The sequence below is a fragment of the Symphalangus syndactylus genome, chromosome 12 (assembly GCF_028878055.3).
Source record: "Symphalangus syndactylus isolate Jambi chromosome 12, NHGRI_mSymSyn1-v2.1_pri, whole genome shotgun sequence".
Classification (NCBI taxonomy): Eukaryota; Metazoa; Chordata; class Mammalia; order Primates; family Hylobatidae; genus Symphalangus; species Symphalangus syndactylus.
Window position 1 is genome coordinate 47,694,823 of NC_072441.2, and position 23,042 is coordinate 47,717,864.

The window sequence follows — 23,042 nt, forward strand, 5'->3', positions numbered from 1 at the left end:
TCTCTTTCCCACAGGGCCATGACCAAATCTGCTTGTTCATCATCATATCCCCAGCACCTCTCATCTATTGCGTGGAAGAATCCATTTCTATATGGGAGGAGACTTGTGCAATCAGATGTTAATTAAAATGTGCACATCTTTTTACAAAACAACACAAAAGTCGATTGTTTTCTTTATGATGAAATAAGCCAACATAGGTAAAACACTTAGAAGAAGAATGCCTGTAAGCTATTAAGGTGTATGCTATTATTATTGGCAGTATATATTTATGTGAATTTTAAGACTATAACAGAATGATGAACCACCTCAGTACTGAAAAGACTTAGATTCAACTGTAAGTCTTCTGATGATTTATGCCACACCAGGTAAGTTGCTTATTGCCAGCGGCATTTCTTTTTTGATGTGAAATCAGAAGGGTGGTTCCTTTCTTTCTGCCTCTTACTGAAGAGCACAGATAATTTGGGATGTGAACAGGTGCTTTGAAATCGCTAGATGGAAAGATCAAATGTACTTTTCCTTGAACAGGTTTGAAATACAATTAAATTATTTGACATAAGTGGGGTAAATGGTGAAAAGACATAATGACATTATAATTACTACCATCGGGCTACTCACCTCTTGAATTCTTGGTGACATATCAGATATTATTCCTCCCCAAGATCTCAGATTGATACCTTGAGAACGGCTGTCTAGGAGTGTGGGAAGCTGTAATTGACAGTAAAACAATTTTTTAAATATATATATGTTTGCAGGTATATACACACATAGGCATTATCTGATCTCCTATATGCTTGAAAACTCCCCCCACCTTCTTTCTGATCGCAGGACCTTTTCTGCAAGATTACTTTTAGAAACAAAAAAACTCTTTTATTTAATTGACAAAATAAAGGCGTTCATTCCAAGTCTCCCTGCTGCCCTTGTCAATCACAGATAGTTTCATAGTTATATTAAATACTATCACTATTTCAAAGTGATTCTAATTGCTGTTTTAGCCACACCAAACAAGATTCCTGGAGGAAGGAAAACAGCACAGCTGGCAGAGAGTGAAGGAAGTGCTGCAAGCCTGGGGTGCCCATCTGTTCACCTCAGAGCTTTGTAGACACTGCAGTCTTCTCGTCATTGTTTACATCTTTCTTCCTTTGTGCCATTTTCAGACAGGTTGTGTCTCTTCCTCCATTCAACACTGCTCTCTCATGGAGGATTTGACCAGCTACATCACCTTGATTTCAAAGCAGCTGCTGGTAGGAGTCTGAGAAGTTCCCTGGCAGATTCTCCAGTTGCCAGCAGTGTTCAGGAAACCCCAGCCCATGCGAACTCAGCACTGCTCCTGCTTTTGCCACCTCGGCAGGGGATGTGGAAGCCCCCAGGTGTGCTGCCTCCAAGCTCCAGAGCCTGATGTGAACATCTGGTTTTCTGGAAACCAAGATCACGTCCTGTTTGACTTCATTCTTCATGTTTCAAAACTGATGGAATCACTGATCCCAGAGGAGTCATGTAGGACTGAGTTCTAAGTGTAAAGACAGTGGTTTTCAAACTCAAGCGTGCTTCCTGAGTAGGTGTGAAGTGAGCACTGGGCATGCGCCTTTTAACGAGCTGGACTTGTAATTCTCATCCAAGTATCTGGGGACCAAAAGCCTCGGCTTTGTATCTGCCAGCACAGTTCTCCTAAACGATCATCGGGCTGATCTAACTTGCATCAACGCTGACAAACAGGTGGAGTTAGGCTTTGACCAGCCAGGTTCTCATTTCTAGCTGTGTGTTTTTGCCCCTCTCCTCTCGGCTGTAGATGCAGAGGTCCTTATATTCTTTTTGACCCTGAAACTCTAGAATAAATGTAGGTAACTCAGGCAGCATTCATATTTCAGGCTTATTTTCTAATTGTGAAATAAAAGGCGTTGTTAGGTATGAGAGCTACAAAGCAGATGGGTAGAATTTTCCAGAGGAAAGAACAGCTAAGCTGCTTTTGACACTACATCACTGAGAAGCGTCTCCCCTCTTTGACCTGAGCACTGGACCGAGGCATTGGTCTTGCCGGGAGTACTCTTCAAACTCCTTGGAAATAGCTTCACTAGGTGCTGGGCAAAGCACTTCAATTCCTGTTTTTTCCATACAAGGGTGGGGCTGAGAAGAGTGGGTGGGAAGGGAGGAAGCAAGTAGGCAAAACTGTGTGTCAATAAGCAAGTTTGCACCAAGTCCTGCCCATCCTCCCTCCTGTCTCCCCTGAGATTATTAGAGATGAAAAGAGACCTGAGAGACATATCAGCAAAATGGCCACATGTGGATTTTGATTCTGATCTGAACAAACCAGCTGTAACAATTGGGGGAAAGTGGACATGAAATGGGTATTAGGTATTATTAAGACATTATGATAAATTTTGTTGGGTATGATCATAGCATTGTGATTTTGTTAAAACAAATAAGTTCTTACATGTTAGAGATACATAGGGAAGTACATATGGTGATATGATATATTGTCTGTGATTTGCTTCAAAAATCCTTAGGAAAAAAAAGTGGAGAACAGTTAAAACAAGAACAGCCAAATATTGATAATAGTTGAAGCTGGGTGATAGATCCATGGGAGCTCATTATATTATTCACTCTGCTTTCATACTTTTTTCCTATCATAAAACATTTTAATAAGAAGAAAAGATTTTAGTGTGTATGCAAAAATAAATTGTCGAATGAGCAAATACTAAGGAAGTATCCTATCTGTTTTGTTCTTCCCCTCTAGGACTGCCTTTGTTCACTTCCCTTCTAGAATATTTTATCAAAATAGGCATAGAAAAAGGACTGGCCTTCTTGCCAGTCCCCTTGCCTCTAGCTCCCTCCCTTCCAATGCATTGTGGTCTGAGTTACCCAACAGGCCAATACAGTCATGTCACTTTCCCTGCTCAAAAATCTTCCATGGCTCCCTACTGTCTCCAGAAGAGAAGGTCATTACTACGTTATGACACACATGGCCTCTGTGAGCTGGTGCCTGGCTCCCTCACTTGCCTTCTCTCCTGCTTCTCTGCTGCCACAGTGGACTTCTTTTTATCTCCGCTCACATGTCAGCTGTCTCCTGTCCCTAGCTCTGCTATTCCCCCGCATTCCTTCTTTGCCTGGCAAACTTCTACTCATCCCTCAAGTCTCATTCCTAACATGATGACCTATGTGAAAGACAGCTTCCCCACAAGTAGATTTAGATGCCCCTTTTTCTATGCCTCTTGCTCACCCCTGCCCAGCCATGCTTTCTTTCAGAGTTCTGTTTCCTTCCTTGCGCTCTTCACCGTTGGTAATTATTCTGGTGTTTACTTGTCATCTGTCTCCCTTGTAAGACTCTATGCTCCATGTAGATAGAAATCATACCTGGATGATTTCTAGGCATGCTGGGCATGTGGTGGGCACTCAATATTTGATGCGTGAGTAAATGATCTTATCAGAATAACAAGCAGATTGATTATAATTGTTTATACACCTGATACTCCATAAAATGTTATGTTCATTAAGGACAGGACACCACTTTTTATCTTTGTATCACCAAGCTTTTTATCCATTGCATTTTCTGTACACTCATCAATGTCCAACTAAGGAAGGTTCTGTAAGACAAGTCTGCTTTTAAGTCGTCTTTTTTAAAAAGGGTAAATAAATTTGGTCTTTTTATCTTGAAGTCAAATTCCCCTATATTGAGGTCCTGTTAGAAGCGGATGTAATAAAGGAGTGGTAAATTAATGACTTCCTGAAAATTCATAATCACTCAATTTTACTAATTCAATTAATTGTATTGCCTAGGTAGTTCTGAGTCACACGAACAGCACATAGGCTTTTTTTCTTTTTTAAGACAACAAAGTAGTAGCTGTTTACTTATATAAAGTACAAGGCAAAGCTGTCTCTGCAAACTTCCCCACATCTCTACCCAAGGGTAATCAATGTTAACAATTTGGCGCATATCCTTCCAGAAGCACCAGGCCTTTAACTTCTTTTTATATCTTTTTCCTGATTGACAGTTCCACAGACCTCCACATTTTTACCATAGTTTGCAGTTTAACCACATCAGCATATATGGCAGCGCTTGGAGAACACCCTGCCCCAAATGGTGGCTTTGCTTTCCCTAAAGTCTAAGGGTTCCCTCCAAGAATATGAGATCATCACTGTCTTAGTTCATTCTGGCTGCTACAACAAAATACCATAAGCTGGGTAAACAACAGAAATCTATTTCCCACAGTTCTGGCGGCTGGGAAGTCTGAGATCAAGGCTCTAGCAGGTTTATTGCATGGTGCGGGCTCATTTCCTGATTTGTAGATGGCATCTTCTCTCTGTGTCTTCATATGGTGGAAGCAGCAAGCTGGCTTTCTGGGGTTTTACAAGGGCACTAATCCCAGTCATGACCTAATCGCCTCCCAAAGGTCCCACCTCCTAATGCCATCATCTTGGGGACGAGGATTTCAACATATGAATTTTGGGGAGGATGCAAACATTCAGATCATAGCATGCATCTCCTCTGCATTTTTATCACCCTGTTGCCTAAGAGTCCTAATAAACGTATAACATGAAGCATAAGAAAGACCACAAGAATAATGCACACACCAACCCATTCCATTAACCTTGCCTGGCACTGAGTGACTAGGCTTTGTCACAGTGACAAAGATTGATGCTTATCTATGCAATTTTGCTAAAAGTGACAATGCCTGGCCCAGCCTCCCATGTATACAAGGTAAGCCTATGGCACAATGGTAACCGAAAAGACACCAGGAGAAGTCATAGGCTGGGGTTTCTGGAAATGGTCTTTTGAAGTAGGCCCCTCTGCCCTTTGCCTGGCCCCTGCCTGCAACATGGATGGGCTGGAGGAGGCAGCACAGGTGTTTTGAGGTCACCAGTTGATGAGCATATGCTGGGGATGAAGGAGGGAAACACAGAGCAGCCTGGGGGTCTTGAGGAAACCTGTGGTGCCCCAAACCCCTCTTGGAGGACCCAGCACCAGACTCTGCCTGGGGAGAAAAATGAAACCTACTGTTTCTCTGACTTTTGTTACTCACAGCCAGGTGCAGTTTCTAAATGATAAAATCCCACATTTGACAAATATGTATTGAGTGTCTGCTATTGTGGCAGGTGCTGGGGACACACGGCAATTAATGAAACAAAGTCCTCCCTTCATGGGGTTTACCTTCGAGAGTCTCCCTGAGGCTTTGCCAGCCCTCCCATCACTGTTGTCATGCTGTGTGTATGTGCAAGATTCTCCCACAGGAGAGAAAGAATCTACCTCTGATCCCTTATGCCTCCCTAGCTACAGTCTAACTTCTCTCCTCCACCCTTCATTCCCACATTCTTTTAAGCATAGTCCATAATCAATGACTTCACTTCCTCACCAACACTTCCCTGGCTTCCACCCTCACCATCCTACTAAGATGCTTTATCAAGAACCCCTCAGTTTTCTCCTGGTTTTTAAGTCTAGTGGACATTTTTGCTTCTTGTATTTTCAGACCTCTCTGCTTTTCTCAACATTTTGATCATGTCCTTTTCCTCCCTGGTCGTCTGTGACACTGCTTTTGCCTGGTTTGCTTTGCTACTTCTCTGCCTTTCCCACCAGTGACTGTGTGTCTACCTTCCCCTGAAGTGCTGAGGTTCCCAAGGGCCTCCCTTGCTCCTCTCACTCTGCTCATTTCCTTTATCATTTAATCTGCTACCTTTTTGTTGATGACTTCTAAATCTGTACCTCCAACCCAGACCTCTCCCCAGAGCTTCAGACTTACATATCCAACTGTCTGCTGGGCATCTGCCTAGATCCAACGTGTCCTGAACTGACCACATCGTCTTACCCCAAACCAACTTCTGTGCCTGTGTGCCCTTTCTGTTGCTGGCACCACTTTCTGTCTGGGAGTCATCATTGGTTCTTCCCATCCCATTGTCTAAATCTCCAGCCTGGAGATCCAGAAATTGGTGCTGGGAATGAGTGTGGGGTAGGATGAGCCCTTAGATAGCAGAGGGTAACCAAGGGACATCTGAAAGGCTACTTTAGGAGGAAGCTGGCATCAAAGACTGGAATCCAAAGAAGCTATGCAGAGAAAAAGCAACCAGGTGCTGGATAATAGGAAGGCATCTAAGAGGGGGTAGGAGCCCAGAGGCACAAACTAAGGAACAGCCATGCTCATGTCTGCAGGGAGGCTGGGCATAAGTAAATCAGTCACAAGCTCCTATCAGTTTTGATTATTTCCTCTTCTTTCTGAATTTGTTTTCTGTCTTCCTCACTCGAGTGTGGGTGGGAGATTGCCCATGGCCATGTGGACAATCTTCTCTCCATCCCCTCTCCTTTACTTCTGCAGGCCCCAGGCACACTCTGGTCTTGAAACTCCACCACACATCACATGAACACTTTGGAAAGCATCTGTGTCCATATCTATTCAGATCTCTCTCTATCTATAGGTCTAGGTCTATGTAGGTATAGTTTTCTAAAAGCTCCTAATTTTTACTTTTGAAATTATTTGACTTTGAACAACTTATTTAATGATTTATCTGGTATGAATTTTAAGCAATCATTGTGACTACTTAGAAGTGTTTGTAAAGTGGAAAAACCTGAACTGCAAACAGGCTTTGGAATTTAACATTTTATGAATATAGTAAATTCTCACTTAATTCATCCACAGGTTATTGGAAACTTCAACTAAGTGAAATGGCTATAATGAAACCAATTTTACCACAGGCTAATTGATATAAACCAGAATTGTTTCTTTCTTTTCTTTTTCTTTTCTTTTTTTTTTTTTTTTGAGACGGGGTCTCACACTGTCGCCTAGGCGGGAGTGCAGTGGCATGATCTCTGCTCACTGCTCCGCCTCCTGGATTCAAGTGATTCTCCTGCTTCAGCCACCCAAGTAGCTGGGACTACAGGTGCCCGCCACATCTGGCTAAATTTTGTATTTTTTAGTAGAGACAGGGTTTTACCATGTGGGCCAGGCTGATCTTGAACTCTTGACCTCAAGAGATGCGTCTGCCTCAGCCTCCCAAAATGCTGGGATTACAGGCGTGAGCCACTGCACTTGGCCCAAAATTAAGTTTCTATAGCTTGTTTCTGGTTACGATAAATCACCAAACTTCAAAATAAAGACTAAAATACTTCTAATATTAAATATTGAAATAAATGTGAACTATACATACATTTTTAAAGTTTAATTAAAAAATAAGTAACTATTTACCCAATTATTTCAGTTCAGAGTTGTGGGTGGCTGGATTCCATCCCAGCAGCTCAGGGCACAAGGTAGGAATCTAACCTAGACAGGATGCCCTCCCATGGCAGGGGCACTCACTCCCACACCCACACTTACTCACGTTGGGATCATGCAGACACACCATTTCCGCTAATGGGCACATCTTGGGGATGTGGGGGGAACAGGAGTACCTGGAGCTAACCCAAACAGACATGGGAAAGATGTGCAAACCCCACGCTGACAGTGGCCCTGGCCAGGAATCAGTTTTGTTTTCTCTCACCAATGGTATGATAAAACAGTGTTGAATGAAACTCAAGGACCTGCTATAACTAAATTTAACAACGAAGTTGAATAAAATTACCTTCCTTAAATATTCATTTAATATTCATTCATTATAATTCTAAAGTTTTTTCATTTTCTTTTGGAGCCAATTGAAAAAAAACCAGTTTCAATGGGCCGGGCGCGGTGGCTCAAGCCTGTAATCCCAGCACTTTGGGAGGCCGAGGGGGGCGGATCACGAGGTCAGGAGATCGAGACCATCCTGGCTAACACGGTGAAACCCCATCTCTACTAAAAATACAAAAAATTAGCCGGGCGTGCTGGCGGGCGCCTGTAGTCCCAGCTACGCGGGAGGCTGAGGCAGGAGAATGGCGTGAACTCGGGAGGCGGAGCTTGCAGTGAGCCAAGATCGCGCCACTGCAATCCAGCCTGGGTGAAAGAGCGAGACTCCGTCTCAAAAAAAAAAAAAAAAAATTCAAATCTCAAATAGTTTTGTAGGCTTCTGTAAAGCCTGCAGTCCTTAGCCACTAGTCCAATCACTTTGAGGACTAATGGATCAAAATGACCAACCCACCCCATCTCACCCCATTCTCACTCTACCCCTACTGGCCAGAGTCAACTCATTTCAAACTACCTCACCTTCTCCAGAAAACCTTCTTCCCCCATCACCATGCTCTTCCAGCTTTCCTTCCCCATGGGTTAGGTGCCCCTTCTAGCTATTCCTGTCTTTCTCAGTGCATTTATTTATCACTTTTATTTTGGTTTGCTGTTATTTTTTAACGTATCTATCTCTCCACTAGACTGTAAACTCATTAAACATAGGAATAGGTTTTATTTTGTTTGTCTTTTATCTTCTGGGCATGGTACACAGTAGGTGCTCAATAATACGTGTCGTGGTAATTAATGAGTAAATAAACTATAACAGAGTGGGAAAGAGACCGTGTCTATTGAGGTTTTAGGTTCCATGAGGGATATATCTAGCAGGCATCATGGTGACTTACGGGGAGGGAGCAGTCAGTTTCACCTCGGGACGGGGAAATGACACATGAGCTGAGGCTTGTAAAGAGACAAACTGATGACTGTGAGAGTGAGGACAGTGTCTGTGAGTAAAAGGGGAGGGCCTGGGAATTCCAGGTGGAGAAAGGAACGTGAGGAGAGTCAGCAAGAAAGTGACGAGAGAGACAGCCAGATAAGAGCAAGACCAGGAATTTGGGGGAAAGAGAACAGAGAAACAATAGCTTGAGATGCATTTTTGTGTGGTTAATACTCTTTTTTCCATCTTGTTAATAACTTAATAATATTCCTTCACCAAATACTTACTAAGTTCCAGCTATGTGCCTGGTGCTACAGCTACAATTTCCTTCCCAGCTCTTTTTAGTGGGAATGGTAAATGATGAGGGTCCGGTCCTCACACCTTACATCTCTGAATATTGCCTGGTCCCGAGGGAGCCCTCCATATGTACCTGTTCACAGTTGCCTGACTGAGGTTGCCATAAATTATAAAATAACTTTCCCAGGGCTCTCCTCTTCTTTTGGTTCCCCCTCCCCTATTATCTACTCAAATTCACATGAATTGTTTCTGTCAAAGAACCAGAAGAGACGGTAAGTTTAGTTGGAATGGAACTGTGAAACTATTTCTGGAAAAAAAGGTCACAGATCAAAATGGCAAACATCATCACATACACACACACACACACACACACATTTCCTGTGTCAAATAAGTTCCCTTAGTTTTCCAAGTAACAAATAACTCTTCCATGTCACACATCACAACTGACTAAGCACTGCCAGCCCAAGTTCAAGGTCAGACTAGACCTCTAAAGAAGGTAAGGCTGTGAAGGGATCTGCCTCTATTAACTGAGGTCAGTCTAAGGGGCCTTTAGGCCTTGATCCTGTGCTTAAGAAATTGATATAAGGTCCTAGGCAGCAGCCAAGATGATTCCGGCCCTAAGAGGCCTCTGCTTGGGTTATTTGGGATCAAAACCATGTCTCTCCTTTGGGATTGTGTAATATTTTTTTCTTAAAGTAGAAGAGACACGTTTATCACCTCCTAAAAAGTCTTGTTTGCATAGTATGTCACCCAACTGCATACGAAATGTCTTAAGCATTGAATGTTTTGTTGCTTTACTTTCTGTGATTCAAAGAAGACAATCTGGAAACAGTATTAATTTCTAAGCTGAGGATATACCTAATGCAAGGGGAAATAAGTAGCCTCAGGTTAAGCGTGTCTTTTTGGGGCAGACGTGGCCTCTGCAGGCCATGGAAGGTTCTGAAGGGAGGGATGAGCTGCAGTCTTGAAGGCATGCAGACCAGAGGTGAAAGGCAGTTGAAGCAGTGGACAGAAGTGTGTGCTGCTGTGTTCAGTCCTGGGCTGAGCTACAGGAAACCCACATTTATCCGGGAGGGAAGTTGTTGCTAGGCAACTGGGAGAATGTGGATTTGAAGCATGTTTCTTGCAACCTGACAGTTGTGAAGCATCAAATGAAAAGGGAGGAAGCGGGCTTCAGTGGTGAGGGGGCAACCAGGAGGGGACACCCTGAGTGCTAGGAAATGCGTCATCAGTGGAGAATTCAGACTCAATCACTGGGGGGTTGGGGGACATGCCAAACGGTCTCTACCAGGAGGTCACAGAGACACGCAGTCTCCCAGAATGAGAGGGAACTGAGTGTCTCAACTCGAGGGTGGGCTCTCGGGTATGTGAACAGACAAGTTTTGGGACTCTGGCTCAACAGAAACTAGGTCTTTTTCTGTCCGTCCCAGTATCTGTGGTTAATGAAAGCAAAACTGAGCTTGGAATCTAGAGGCAGCCAAAAGGTCACTCCATGAGACAGACCTTCTCCTAGTCTGGGGGGTCTGAAGAAGGAGAAATGGGGAGCAAAGTGCCTCTCAAAAGAGGCTATGCTTTCATAAGAGCAAAATGCTTTTTGTTCAAAGTGTTTTTCCATCTTTTCTCTAATGTGAATTTCATTACTATTCTATGAGTTATGTAGGACAAGTCTTATTTTCTCGATTTTACAGATGGAAGGCTAAGATTTCCTTTAAATGGCAGCAAGTTAGGAGCCAACATAGAGCCAGGGCCCAGTCTCTCAGTCACCAAGAGATGCCTGTATGCCCCAGCAGCTGCCCAGGCCTGTGGTCCTCACGCCATTGGATCCTGTGCTCAGGGGCAGGGAGGATGCTGAAGGGGGCAGGGAGGATGCTGAAGGGCACAGGGAGGATGCTAAATACTTCATAAACAGAGTTAAGGAAGAATCTGTGTATATTGAGAGCTCTTAGTAAAGGATGCATATTAGTGGTAGGTAGAAAAACATTTTAATGTAAAGGCTATTAACCTGGGGTCTGGCTTCAGCTGCTCCATGAGCCCCATCCTGGATGTCCCTGTGAACTTAGTTTTCTTTAGGGAACAGGTCTAGAGCTGTAGTCAGATTCTCGAAGGTAATCCTAACCCATAAGAAAGGTTAAGAGCTACTGTTCTATAGAGATAAAACTTAACGGAAGCCAAAACCCTTCTTAAAACCAACTGACCCTGGAGAGAACCTGACGCCTCACACATTGGTGCACACATTGTAGGCGCCTAGTGCGTATTTACTGAACAAAGGCCAGGACCCCGGGACTCATTATCCTCAATGGCAGCCTTCCCAGGGGCCTGCTCTTGTCTTAAGTGACTTCAGTTTTGACCTCTCAGTATTTCTTTCTTTGTAAATCCATAAAAGCAACATCTGATCTGTCATGAAAATAAGCCCTGGCCTACTGCCTGCCTGGAGCTGAAGAGACATCAAGGCAGGCAAGTGACAATTGAGCCAGTAGGCTCAATGTGCATGAAGGGGCCTCTCTTCTATTTCATTTTTATTTCTTCTTTGTTGAAATCCGTTCACCCAGAGGATATTTTGATTGTAATAGGTAAAGATTTTTGTAGATGCAGGCAGAAAAAATACTAACGCTATAAATCAAATATACTTGCTGTGGCTTGAATATTTTCATAAAACCCCCCAAAAACAACAACAAAAACCTTCCTGACTTAGTTTTGTTTCCTCCCAACAGCCCTGCTGTTCCCCGGTACTGGCACTCGGGCATCACTCCTTTCTCTTCTCCCCTTCCCAAAACCCTCACGGAGAAGTGGGAGAAATTGGAAAGAAAGAGGAAGTCATAACATCATTAGTGGGACCTCACTGTAAAATCCTGTAGATGTGGGGGCTTTCCCAGATACTTGAGGCAGCAATATCCATCCGAAAATTGAAATGCGTAGTTGAAATTTAACAATCTGCAACGAATGACCCAGGAGAGCAGCAACTGTGGCAACTCTCACTGTGCAGGGGGTGGTCCCCCCACGCTTCTCCCCAGTGACTCAGGAATTCAGGGAGCCAGAGCCAAGAATGAAACAGGGCATTGATAGGCGCATGTACTCAGAACCCCAAGATTGGGCCCTTTTCTTCCTGGAACTGGATGTCCAGCCACCCCGCAGTCAGAGACACGGATAAAATGCAATCAGAAAAGTAAAAATGGCAACAGAGCAGTGGTTGGGGGACAGAAAAGAAAGCTGAATCATGCCACACTGGAAGCCTTTTCAAAGGAAAACCGTGAACCCAAATGCCGAGGAGGCTGACTTTTCTCTATCAACAAGCACTTAGGAGGGGGAAGGGAGGGAGACTCAGACTTCCCAGCAGCACGGCAGGTCCTCGGTTCCCCTGCCGAACTTCCACAAATAAACATTCAAAGCAGAAGGACAGATTTGCTTCTCAGCAAGATTTCAAAGCTGTGCACCAGAGTTGGAGAGAAAACAGGAAGGATGGTAGGGGGAAGAGGGGGAGGAGGAAGGGAAGGAGGAGGAGGGGCATGCATGCCTTGGGCCAAATCAGATGGGAAGCCTCCCAACCTCTCACCCGAAACTGACACACCATTTTTTATGAGGTGCGAAACATTTCAGGTAGTGTTGGCACTAATAATACCTTGGGCCCAGGTCTGAGCTTCTGGGTTTCAAGCTGGGGGTGTTAAGCCTGCAAAGGCCGCAGGTGAAGACAAGCTCCTTCAGGTGAAACCAAGAGGGGCTATTAATAAATTTCTTTGGAGAAAATCCAGTCATTTGGCTCTTATTTCTCTCCCAGTCCACCTAGGTCACCAATCTGTGTGTGAGCACGCAAGTGAGCGTGTGCGATAGTGTGCAAGTGAGTGTGTGAGTGTACGAGCTGGGATGGGTGGGATGGTGTGGGAGGGATGTAGTAAGCCCATGGGTACTGCCTTTGGATTGTTTGAAGATGACAACACTCACTTCTGATCTCCAAGGAACCGAGAGAAAACACAGCTGGTCTCAGTCGATGCTAACTCCAGCGCCCCCGCTCCGATTCTCTGGGCTCCACAGGTTCCCATGTCTCAGAGGTTGCACCCACACCCCCAGCTCCTGACTCAAAGTGGGCAGGTGCCGTCACAGTGGTTTACTGAGATTTTCCCTCTTTCTTTGTTAATGAGAACTCATGTGGCATTTAATAAAACCTTATTTATACACTGGCCTACGTGCGTATGAGAAACAGCCCAGAACAGAAGGCCCAGCATTCCCGCACTGCAGCTAAGCATGGCTGAGCGCCAACCAGCTGCAATAACAGCCGCGTCCCGGCGGGGCCCCTTCTCCGGCCCCAGAGCAGCCCCTGCCTGCCTGATGCTCCTTCCAGAGGGTCGGAGGGTCTGCCCTGAGCCTTTCTGGGCCTGCCTCAGGCTTGTTTTTCTAAAAACCCAAATAGGATGGGCCCAGGAGCAATAAAGGCAAAGTCCCATTTTAATGCCTGCAATTTTTCAGGCTTTTTTTTTCTTTGTAAATTTTTGTTTTTAGTGTAATCCATTTGTCAAATGGAAAAGCACATTTTAAAGGCACCAGAAGACTAGATGTGTCCTGCTTCGGTTGGATCTTTCCCCACCGAGATGGATGCAGGAGTGAGAGGAGAGCAGGTAGGGGTGGTGCTCTGAGGTTAACTGAGGCCGGCTCCCGCAGGGCTTTCTCCTCTGGGCAGTCTCCCGGTCCACTGCAGGCTCTGTCGCTCACCAGCTTTGTTAAGAGAACAGGAGAGAGAAAGCATCTCCACACCACGGTGGTCTCATGGGTGATCAAATGAAGGTTCTGTGGACCCTCAGAGGTGTGTGGGGTACTATTATCATGCATGGTCTATACAGACTGAGGTGGTAAATCAAACTCTGGGTCAGTGATTCTCAATCTTGGCTGGACATTGGACTTATCTGGGAAGCTTTTTAACACAGTGAAGTCAAGGCTGCACCCTAGGCCAGCTGACTCAGAATCTCCGGGAGTGGGGGCCAGGCATTTGTAGGACACATTGAATCACTGGGGAAGCTTCTAAAAACTGCTGCTCGGGGGGACAAATGCTGCTGGTGTTGGCCCTTTCTAGGCTGCACTGCTGTGAAATGTCCTGTTTGCTTGTCTCTGGTCTGGCTGTGAGTGCAGTGAGGGTGGAAGGTTCACATTTGGAGCCTTGGCCTCAGCACAACGCCCGGCCCTTCACAGGTGCCTGATGCAGGTTTGAGTGCCTGTACACAGAAACGGAGAAAGCAAGCCCCCAGGACCCAGCTGAGGTCTGCAAGGGCGACAGGTCAAGGTAGCCCAGGGTTTCTGAATGCTAGCATTTGCCAAGGCAGCATGTGAAGGTGTAGGGAAAGACTTTCTGGTCTTTCTTGTCTGATAAGGAAATATTTGGAAGCCCGTGTCCTGAGTTTTGGTTCTAGTCTCTGATGGAAAGTTTTACCCAGGTGCCCATTTACCCTACTGTCTCTGGCATTGACATCCCAGAATCAATGGGCATGTCCTGGGAGGTAAATTTACCTATACTGGTGGCCAAGATGCTTCAAGAAGGGAAGAATGATGCTGCTCCCTTCACGGTGACGAGAGGATTGCACGAACCTGGGTACCCGGGCCCTGCCTGCAAAGCCCAGGTGCACAGACATTGTTCATTCTGCCCGTTCTGCAAAGCATGCGGGCCCTGGACACCTGAGAGGGAGCCTCTGGCGGCTCTGCAGACACCAGCACTGGACTCCTGGCTGTGCTGGTATTCAGCTGCCTGGAATAAGGGAGCTTTGTCACCTCAGTCTTCTGTCTGATTCTGAAAACAAGTCAAGGAGTGTGTCTAAAATCAGGTTCTTTTTGAAGCTTTGGAGAGAGACATTTGGACTACATTGCTTTTTAGTCTTCCTACAGTGTGGTGAGCCAGGAGACCTTTTCTGGGGTCCTGGGCTCTCACTGATGGTAGCATCCCTAGCCTCTGACCCTTCATACTCACTCTGGGGCCCCACCCTGACGAGCTGGGAAAATTGTAGAGTAACTTTCCACAAAAAGTCACACATTGAAAGGGATTAAGCGTGGACTGTGCCAGAAACTGCGGTGTCTTATTTTATGTTGCTTCATTTTTAAAAGCCTTCAGCTTGCTTTTTAAGACAAGCTGAAAGTGAGTTTCCTGGGACTTGAGAGAGCAGTCATAAAACAGACAAAACACGGTTCCTCAATCAAGTTCTTAGTGACTGACATTCCCTACAACACAGTTCTAGAAATTAAAATGTAGGCAAAAGAAAAAAACATAATTCCATGCTAGAAATATTATATATGCCACCTTCTCTGAAGGATTCTAATTTTGAGTGTTTCTGAAAGTGTGGCCTACCACGGTCTTCATCAGAATCGCCTAACGTAACAGGATAGATTCTGGGCCCGGCCTGGTTCTTCTGAATCAGAGTGATTGGGGGTGGGGATTTAGAACTTACCAACTTCTCTGATAGTTTTTGTTTTTCGTTTGTTTGTTTGTTTTTATTGAGACAGAGTCTTGCTCTGTCACCCAGGCTGGAGTGCACTGGTGCAATCTTGGCTCACTGCAAGCTCCGCCTCCCGGGTTCACGCTATTCTCCACCCTCAGCCTCCTCAGTAGCTGGGATTACAGGCGCCCGCCACCACGCCTGGCTAATTATTTTTTTTGTATTTTTTAGTAGAGTCGAGGTTTCACCGTGTTAGCCAGGATGGTCTCTATCTCCTGACCTCATGATCCGCCCGCCTCAGCCTCCCAAAGTGTTGGGATTACAGGCGTGAGCCACTGCGCCCGGCCCTCTGATGGTTTTTATGCACTTTGCAGTGTGAAAACCTCTGCTCTACACCTCCTTTATCTAGTTCCTTCTCATCTTATCCTTCTAGCAAAGGAGGAGATATTTTCAGATCCCAAGCAGTCTGTCTGGGATGCAGTTCTAGAACAAAGAGTTGAGGTAGATCAGGGCTTTCCAAATTTTTGAGACTATGAAACTTTCTCTGTCAGTTTTTCTCACTAGAAACACCAGCCATGGAGGTTGAGACCAGTTCCAGAGGAAGAAGCATGGGGCCTTCATTTATTAAAATTTATGAAACGTTTTGCATATACTTTTTCTTGTATAATTCCTACCACTCTATAAAGTATTATATTTGTTTTATAGATGAGTACTGGGATGAGAAAAGGTTCAATATCTTACCACGATCACCTGGCTACGAAATAGCAGGTCAGGGAGTCAAACCAGGCCTCCTCCTTCCTTTACCACTCTGCTAGAGGAGGTAAAGGGGATTATCCCCACATTTAGAGTGGACACAAACATGCCACAGCCACATACCTAATGGTGAACCTCATAGTGACTTCTGGGTCCCTAGGCCACTGTTCTAGAAATACTATCAGTTGTGATTTTTTGAGCCTGGGAGCCTGGAGCTTTCGCAAGGATTGTCCGGAACACCAGGCTCACGCCCTCCCCAAGGTCCATTCGTGAGGCTCTGCTGCCCCAGGAATCACCTTGCAATGGGCGAGCAGCCAAACCCCTCCCTTACCACATGGAAGAGCTTGAAGAAGTCCACGTTGGCATACAGAGTGTCTTCTATCCACTGTAGGGTGCCCTGGGAGAGGGAGCACAAGGCATAGCGCACAGTCTGTGCCCCGCGTCGCTGGCTGAAGATGATGAAGCGCTCCAGGAGGGCCTCGCTGCAGGCGATGTCCTTCAGCGCCAGGTCCGGGACTCCGTGAGCAAACTGCAGGGAGAAGAGGCAACACTAGAAACTGCCCCGTGGTAGGAAAGACACCCACGTCCTAACCCACGGAACCTGGGAATACCTTATGTTACACGGCAACAGGAATTAAGATCGCAGATGGGATTAAAGCCACTGATTAGCTGATTTTAAAATAAGGAGATTATTTTGGCTTTTCTAGGTGGGCCCCTGTGTAATCACAAGGGTCCCTTAAATGTAGAAGAGGGAGGCAGAAGAAACAGAGTTGTGTGATGTGAGAAAGACTTGATAAGCCCCCACTGGCCTTGGAGATGGAAGGAGACCACTAGCCAAAGAATGTAGAGCGTCTCCGGAGGCTGAAGGAGGCAGGAAAATGGATTTTTCTCTAGAACTCCGCAATAAGGAATGCAGTCCTGCTGATGCCCTAACTTTCAGACTTGTGACCTCCAGAACCGTAAGATAATGCATCTGTGTTTGAAGCCACTAAGTTTGTGGTAATTTATTACAGCAGCAACAGGAAACCAATACGATCCCCATCCCTCACCTTATCAGAGTGCCATTTACAATTCAAGGGATCCCCTTCTTACAGCATGATGTTACAGTACCATCAAGGCTTCCTCTCTGAAGGTGGGGTTGAGGAGTAGCTAGAACAAATTTGCTCTTGGATTTAGCAAACAAAAGTACCAGATGCCCAGTTGAATTTGAATTTCAGATAAATGAATAATTTTTAGTACAAATATGTCCCAAATTGGGTCCAAATAGAACACAATTATTTGAAAAAATTATTTGTCGTTTATCTGAAATTTGAATTTAACTAGACACCCCGCATCTATTTTGTCTGGAGACCCTAAGCCCTGCATAGCACACATTCTGCAGCTCCTAGGGAGCTCAAGGATAGTGGTTCTTGAAGTACAACCCTCGTGATGGCCTCTCGAGGATCAGGTGGCAGGGGAGAGACCTGGACCTTGGCCAGGTACCCATGCCACCCAGCACCTTAACTGGCTCCTGGAGTCCTGGACTCCCATAGCAGTGGACAGACCCTGAGTACCGTGGGCAAATTCATGAGATTCCCGGGGCACCACAGTCTCCCATGACATCTAATGACACGGCTCTCTGGGCTGGAGGGCAGAACAGGCCTGAGCTCTGCCACCTCCTACACTGTCCAGACTACACATGGCAGCCTGGTCCCCACACGAGGCACAGGTCACAGCTGACCATGAGTCGGTGTGGACACTTTCAATCTCAGGGACCCATAAAACATAGTGAAACCGGAGCATTGAAGAGGGCGTGTTAAGAATAGCTACTAAAAGCAGCTAGTATTTACTGAGTGTTTACTATGTGTCAGGCACCCTTCCAAGTGTTCACATATATTATTTCTTTTAACTTCAACTGCCACGGTGGTAGGCACTTTTACTATTTCCATTTTACAATTGAGGAAATGAGAGGCACAGAGTGGTTAATTAACTTGCCTGAAGTTACATAGCTAAGTGTGTGGCCTTGTGAGATTTGAACCCAGAGCTTAACCATCACCTGTTAACTCTCCAGTGATAGGGAAGAGGGAGAAGGCAGGACAAAGAAGGGTGGGTTTATAAATTATTTCACTGAGGAGGCAACATCAGAGCTGGGCCTTGAAGCATGTCCAGGAGTTTACTGGGCTGGGGGTGAGCCAGAGAACTGTGTCCCTGTCATCTTCTAATTCCCTAGATGGAGAGAGGGGATGGTGAGGTTCTTTCTGAGCTGTGCTCAGACCCCAGGCAGAAAGGACCAGGAGGGGTATCCAGTCCTGATGGTAAGGACACAAATCCATGTTCAATGAGCGTGAGCGACAACAGAGGCGAGCTCCCATGTTGGCCAGCACCCAGAGAGAACGTTGCCGTAGTGATGGACAGTTTTGGGAACAGTGCTGATAAGGAGCCCCGGAGCTGGTTGGAGGTGGAGATACAGATCAGGAGCTAGAGGACAGGTGAGCCCAGGAGGCAAAGCATCCTGGGAAGTGGGCAGGGAGGGCCAGGTCGGCTGGAACGTGCCTCTGCGAAGTGCAGATGGCTCAGCATTTGCTAATCAGCGGAGCATCAGCTCATCAGAGCCAACAACACGAAATAAAGGCACAACCTGGTGACCCCGGCCTCCATTCTCCCACATGAAAGGCCTCGGCACCGATGCCAGAAGCACAGCGCTAGAGATCCAAATGTCACATTAGTAAGGAACTGGAAAGAAATTTCCCTGAAATTCCTGTCCTTATCTTCATCTCCCTTTTATTACCAACTGGAAGTCATCACAGGCATTGTCAGGACTTGAGTTTTACGAGCTGAAGAGAAAGCAAAGGGGAAAATGAGCAATCGGTGCCGACAGCACCCCCTCTGTGGGGGTGGGAGAGGAAGCTAAACAGGGCCTGGCCGGAGCCGCACCACCCAGGGCCTGGGCACTGCAGGCGCCAAGCTCACCCTGCCTCCAGGCTGACCCTGGGTTCCCCTTGTCTAGTTTCGGTGAAAACCTCAGGGTCTGAGAAGCCAGAAAAGCAGGTATGAGCTCCTTCATTGTGCAGTGTGAGAACCTGCTTCCAGGAGCTGGTGCTGACCAGGTGGGGTGGGGTCCCTCACTCCTCTGGACTCAGACAGCACCCTGTGCAGACCTTGATCTCAGGGTTGACACAGGCTCTGAGGTTCTGTTTATGTCTCGTTCTCTCCTGGAGTCTGGAGGAGGATCAGACCCAGCCAGGAGGGAGTCGGGAGGGTGTCTGGGATATCAGCTGCTGCAGATCTTGCATTCTCGCTGTGTTCGTCACACTGAAGAAGCTGGGCGGGGAGCCCAGAAGGCCCAGAGGACAGCTGCAGTTCTCACACCTGAGCCTGCAGAATCACCTGGAGGGCTTGTGAAGCACAGATTGCTAGGCCTTATCCCAGGGCTTTGGACCCAGTTCGCCTGATAATTTGCATTCCTAACAAGCTCCCAGGCATTGCTGATGCTGCTGGTCTCTGGCTTTGAGAGCCACTGGACTGAAGTAAGAAACACTGGATTAGGATTGAGAGGACCTGGATTCCATCTGGCCCTGACAATTTCTAGCCCTGTAACTGTGCACAAATCACCCCATCACCAGACGCCCAAGCCTTCTTCTCTGTTTGACCCATCTCAGGATTGTTGTGAAGAGTAAGGGAGCTAAGGGATGTGCAAGTCATGAGTTAGTGGTAAGAATGCTCTGCATAAATAGAGGAGATTATTTAAAGGGGTTAGATAACTTGGGGGCGTATACACAGGTTAGAAATGTGCCAGGGGATAGAAGAAGGAGTTTGCCTGGTGCTGAGAAGGAAGTGGTCCAGGAAAGCAGAGGTGGGCTCTTCTGCAGCATCTCAGGTTCTGTAGCCTCGGGACGCCACCCCAGCACTTGCCAGCACTGCGCTGGCAGCTTCCCAGCCCGGAACTCCCCTCTCACTTACTGTGTGGCTGACAGACAACTCTGCTCAAATACCACCTCCTCAGAAGGCCTTCCTGAGCATCCCCCTTAAACCTGCCCCTCCGTCCCTCTCTAACCCCCGACTCTACCGGATTTTCCTTGCAGCACCCATCACAGCCAGAAGTCACACAGCGGAGTCTCTGCTTACCTGAGCATCGCCTGTGGCCCCACTGGAATGGAAGTTCCCTGGCCTGAGGTTTTGCCTGTCTGGTTCACACTGTGTTCTAGTACTTACAACTGTCCCTAAATATTTGAGTAATAAATGAATAGACTTCTGTTTCCTCATCTATAAAGAGGAGGTTATGCCCCATGATCTCCAAGGTTCCTTCCAGTTATAAAAACCTGAGATGTTTTAAGGTCACCAGGATGTGTGCAGCTTCGAATCCTATGTTGAAAATGATCACGATCTCAAGTGATCTCCTAGTTTTTTTCTAAATACAAGGCATTAAGTGATGGATTCTGAATGTGAACACAAGGAAGAAAGAAGAAAAAAGCCAACATATTTCTTGCCTTTCTCAGGCTGGGTGCTTCCCCCTCCCCTCCAGGGACCACCGGCCAGTGACATCCACCTACCTGCTCCGGACGGACTTGAGAGTTGATCAGAAGGTAGACCACTGAGTCAGACAGGCCGATGTTTTTAATGAGAAATAGTGTCAGTGTTTCTTCGTCTTTCAAGATATCCCTTATTCGTATTCCTCTTCCTACATATGAATAAGAGAAAGAACAGGGTGTTGAAGGGGAAATGGGTCAAAAAAAGGAAAACAGCCAGAGTCGATTGGAAACACTTCTAACTCAACTCTCAGAGGAAGGCTCTGTTCTTGGGGTCTCTGGGAGCCGCTAGAGGTGAGGCTCTTGCCAGTGGGCTGCCCCCAACACAGTCACAACTTTGACTGCTGAAGCAGCTGGGCCCAATTTAGTAAGAAGGTAGAAAAAGTTAGCCAGGGCTGGATGGGGGTGTCAGATGCTTTGTTGGGTTTGTCTAGGACAGTGCTTCTCATTGAGGTGGGGCTGGGGAGCTGAAACGGGAATTTCATCCTCCTGGGAATATTTGGCAAGATCTAAAGACATTTCTGGGTGTCACAACCAGGGAGGTGCTGGTGGGTAGAGGCCAGGGATGCTGCTAAACATCCTGCAAGGCCCAGGATACTCCTCCCTCCCCCACACAAAGGGTTATCTGGCCCCAAGTGTCAGTAATGCTGAGGCTGAGAAACTCCGGTCTAGGATTGGAGGAGACACGTGCTCTTCCCACACTGCAGCTGTCACAGGGTAGAGGACCCCTCTGGGTGTTTCTAGCATCCCAGCTTGGGCTGAGATGCTCAGGGCACTGACATGGACTAAGAGAAATGAGTTGGGGCCGTTAAGGGCAGGAAAAGCTCCATGTAGAAAGAGGAGAGCCAGGCACATGCCTGGGCTTGCGTGATGAGCTCTAGTCACGCTCCCTCCAGCTCCTCTCAACACCTGTGGGAAGCAGGGTTTCTTTATAAGGAGGCATAAAGAACACCTAACAGTTAAGGTGACCTTGGGGCAAGTGATTGAGCCTGTCCCCGTGTCTGCACTTTCCACATCTACTTCATAGGATTGTTGACGCGGGGTAAGGAATGTGAAGTGCTTAGCTCCCAGGCCTCAAAACAGCACTGATAAATGCTTGTTATGATCGAATTAATATCATTCTTACCCCTCCTGGGAGATTCACACAAGCACCTTCCTCCTCGGCCGGTTTCCAGGGCCAATGCTCGGCCTCAGCCCCGCTAGTGCTATAGTTCATGAGGCTCTGGCCAGAGAAGAGCCTTATGGGCCTGGATGTCTACGAAGGGACTTCAACATAAAGGGAAAGCACTGGGGTGCATGAAAATGCCAATCTCTTCACCCCGAGTTCTTCAGGGGCATGGGTGACTGTTTATCTCCCAGTTCTCTAACTAACTTTAACCATCACATGTCCCCATTCTTTCCTGGTCCCAATTCCACAGCATCCCATCCTCTCCCTCTCCAAATTCTCCCCTCCCCAAGTGGCTTAGAGGCCTGCCCCTGTGTGCTGGACAGCCACCCTTCTCATCCCTAGGTTGTGCCCTTCCCTGAACAGCACCATATCCGGATTTATGTTGCAGCTAGTTTCCTCTGGAAGGGTCTTGCGCCAACCCCACAGGCCTGTCCGTGCAGCTAGGGCAGGGGAAGCCGGTCCTGAAGTTCGACCACACAGTGGCACAGTGGCTTCTCTCACAGTAATGGGTGCCCTGAGAGTTGTGCCCACTGTCACTCCCCTTTGCATAGGAAAGATCCGAGGACTTTGGGGAAAGCTGGACACAGGGCCCCAAGGGAGGAGGAGGGCTCTGAGAGGGGCTGTTCCCTTCTATTCTAGTCTTCCCTCTTCAAAAACATAAATCCGGCTGTCTTCCAAACCCAGCTCTCCTGCTTTTCCTCCTGTCCCTGGGTGCCAGCTCCATTGTTCTTTTCCCAATTACCCCTTCATACACAGCCTTGTACACTCTCACTCCACCAACACCATCCCCAACACACGCACACACACACACACATGCACACACGCATGCACATGCAAGCATATGCAGACACACACACGGGAGATCTCTTGAGAGTTGGGGGCTACGGCTCCTGCTTTTATTATGCTCCTCATTGTACCTAGCAATGCTGGGTGCACAGATGCAAGCCCTTGAAGTCACCTCTCTCTGACACCCAGCATTAAAGACTGACATCCAATCAGAGTCTCAATAAATGTCTGTTGAGTGACATGAGGCATTCAGTAAATAATTGTTGTCTTGACCTGACAGTCGGGACTCCATTTGACTGTTTATCTCTTCGTTATTCTTTAACTCACTCACCTGACCTCACATACAAATATCTTGCTGGGGAGAAGGGGCAAAACAAGAAAAGCTGGGAGTGATGTTGCCCAGGCTTGGCACACCAGACCACCCAGGAGACAGGGCTGCCGTGGCTGTGGGGGGAAGAGGGAGTGTGCTGGCTGCTGGTACACCTGAGGAGGGCGGGGGCCCAGGTGAAGACGAGGCCGATACCAGACAGAAGCTTCCCTAGACTCCTGAGGGAGAAATGTGAACTGGGAGCCTGAGGAAAGAAAAATAAATTTCGTTTAAAATGTGGTTCTTCTTGTTCCCTTCCCTGGGAAGAT

General features: G+C 46.8%; 1 protein-coding gene across 2 annotated transcripts in view; it reads right to left on the bottom strand.

The window, feature by feature from the left end:
• ABCA4 (ATP binding cassette subfamily A member 4) overlaps nucleotides 1-23,042 on the bottom strand; it is a 135,897-nt gene that overhangs the window by 97,367 nt on the left and 15,488 nt on the right. For both annotated transcript variants that reach the window (XM_063625539.1, XM_063625538.1), the window contains exons 5-7: nucleotides 20,477-20,604; nucleotides 16,279-16,476; nucleotides 616-705 (exon numbers count right to left, since the gene is read on the bottom strand). In XM_063625539.1, coding sequence (XP_063481609.1) covers nucleotides 616-705; nucleotides 16,279-16,476; nucleotides 20,477-20,604 — 416 coding nt within the window. The remainder of the gene's footprint in view (nucleotides 1-615; nucleotides 706-16,278; nucleotides 16,477-20,476; nucleotides 20,605-23,042) is intronic.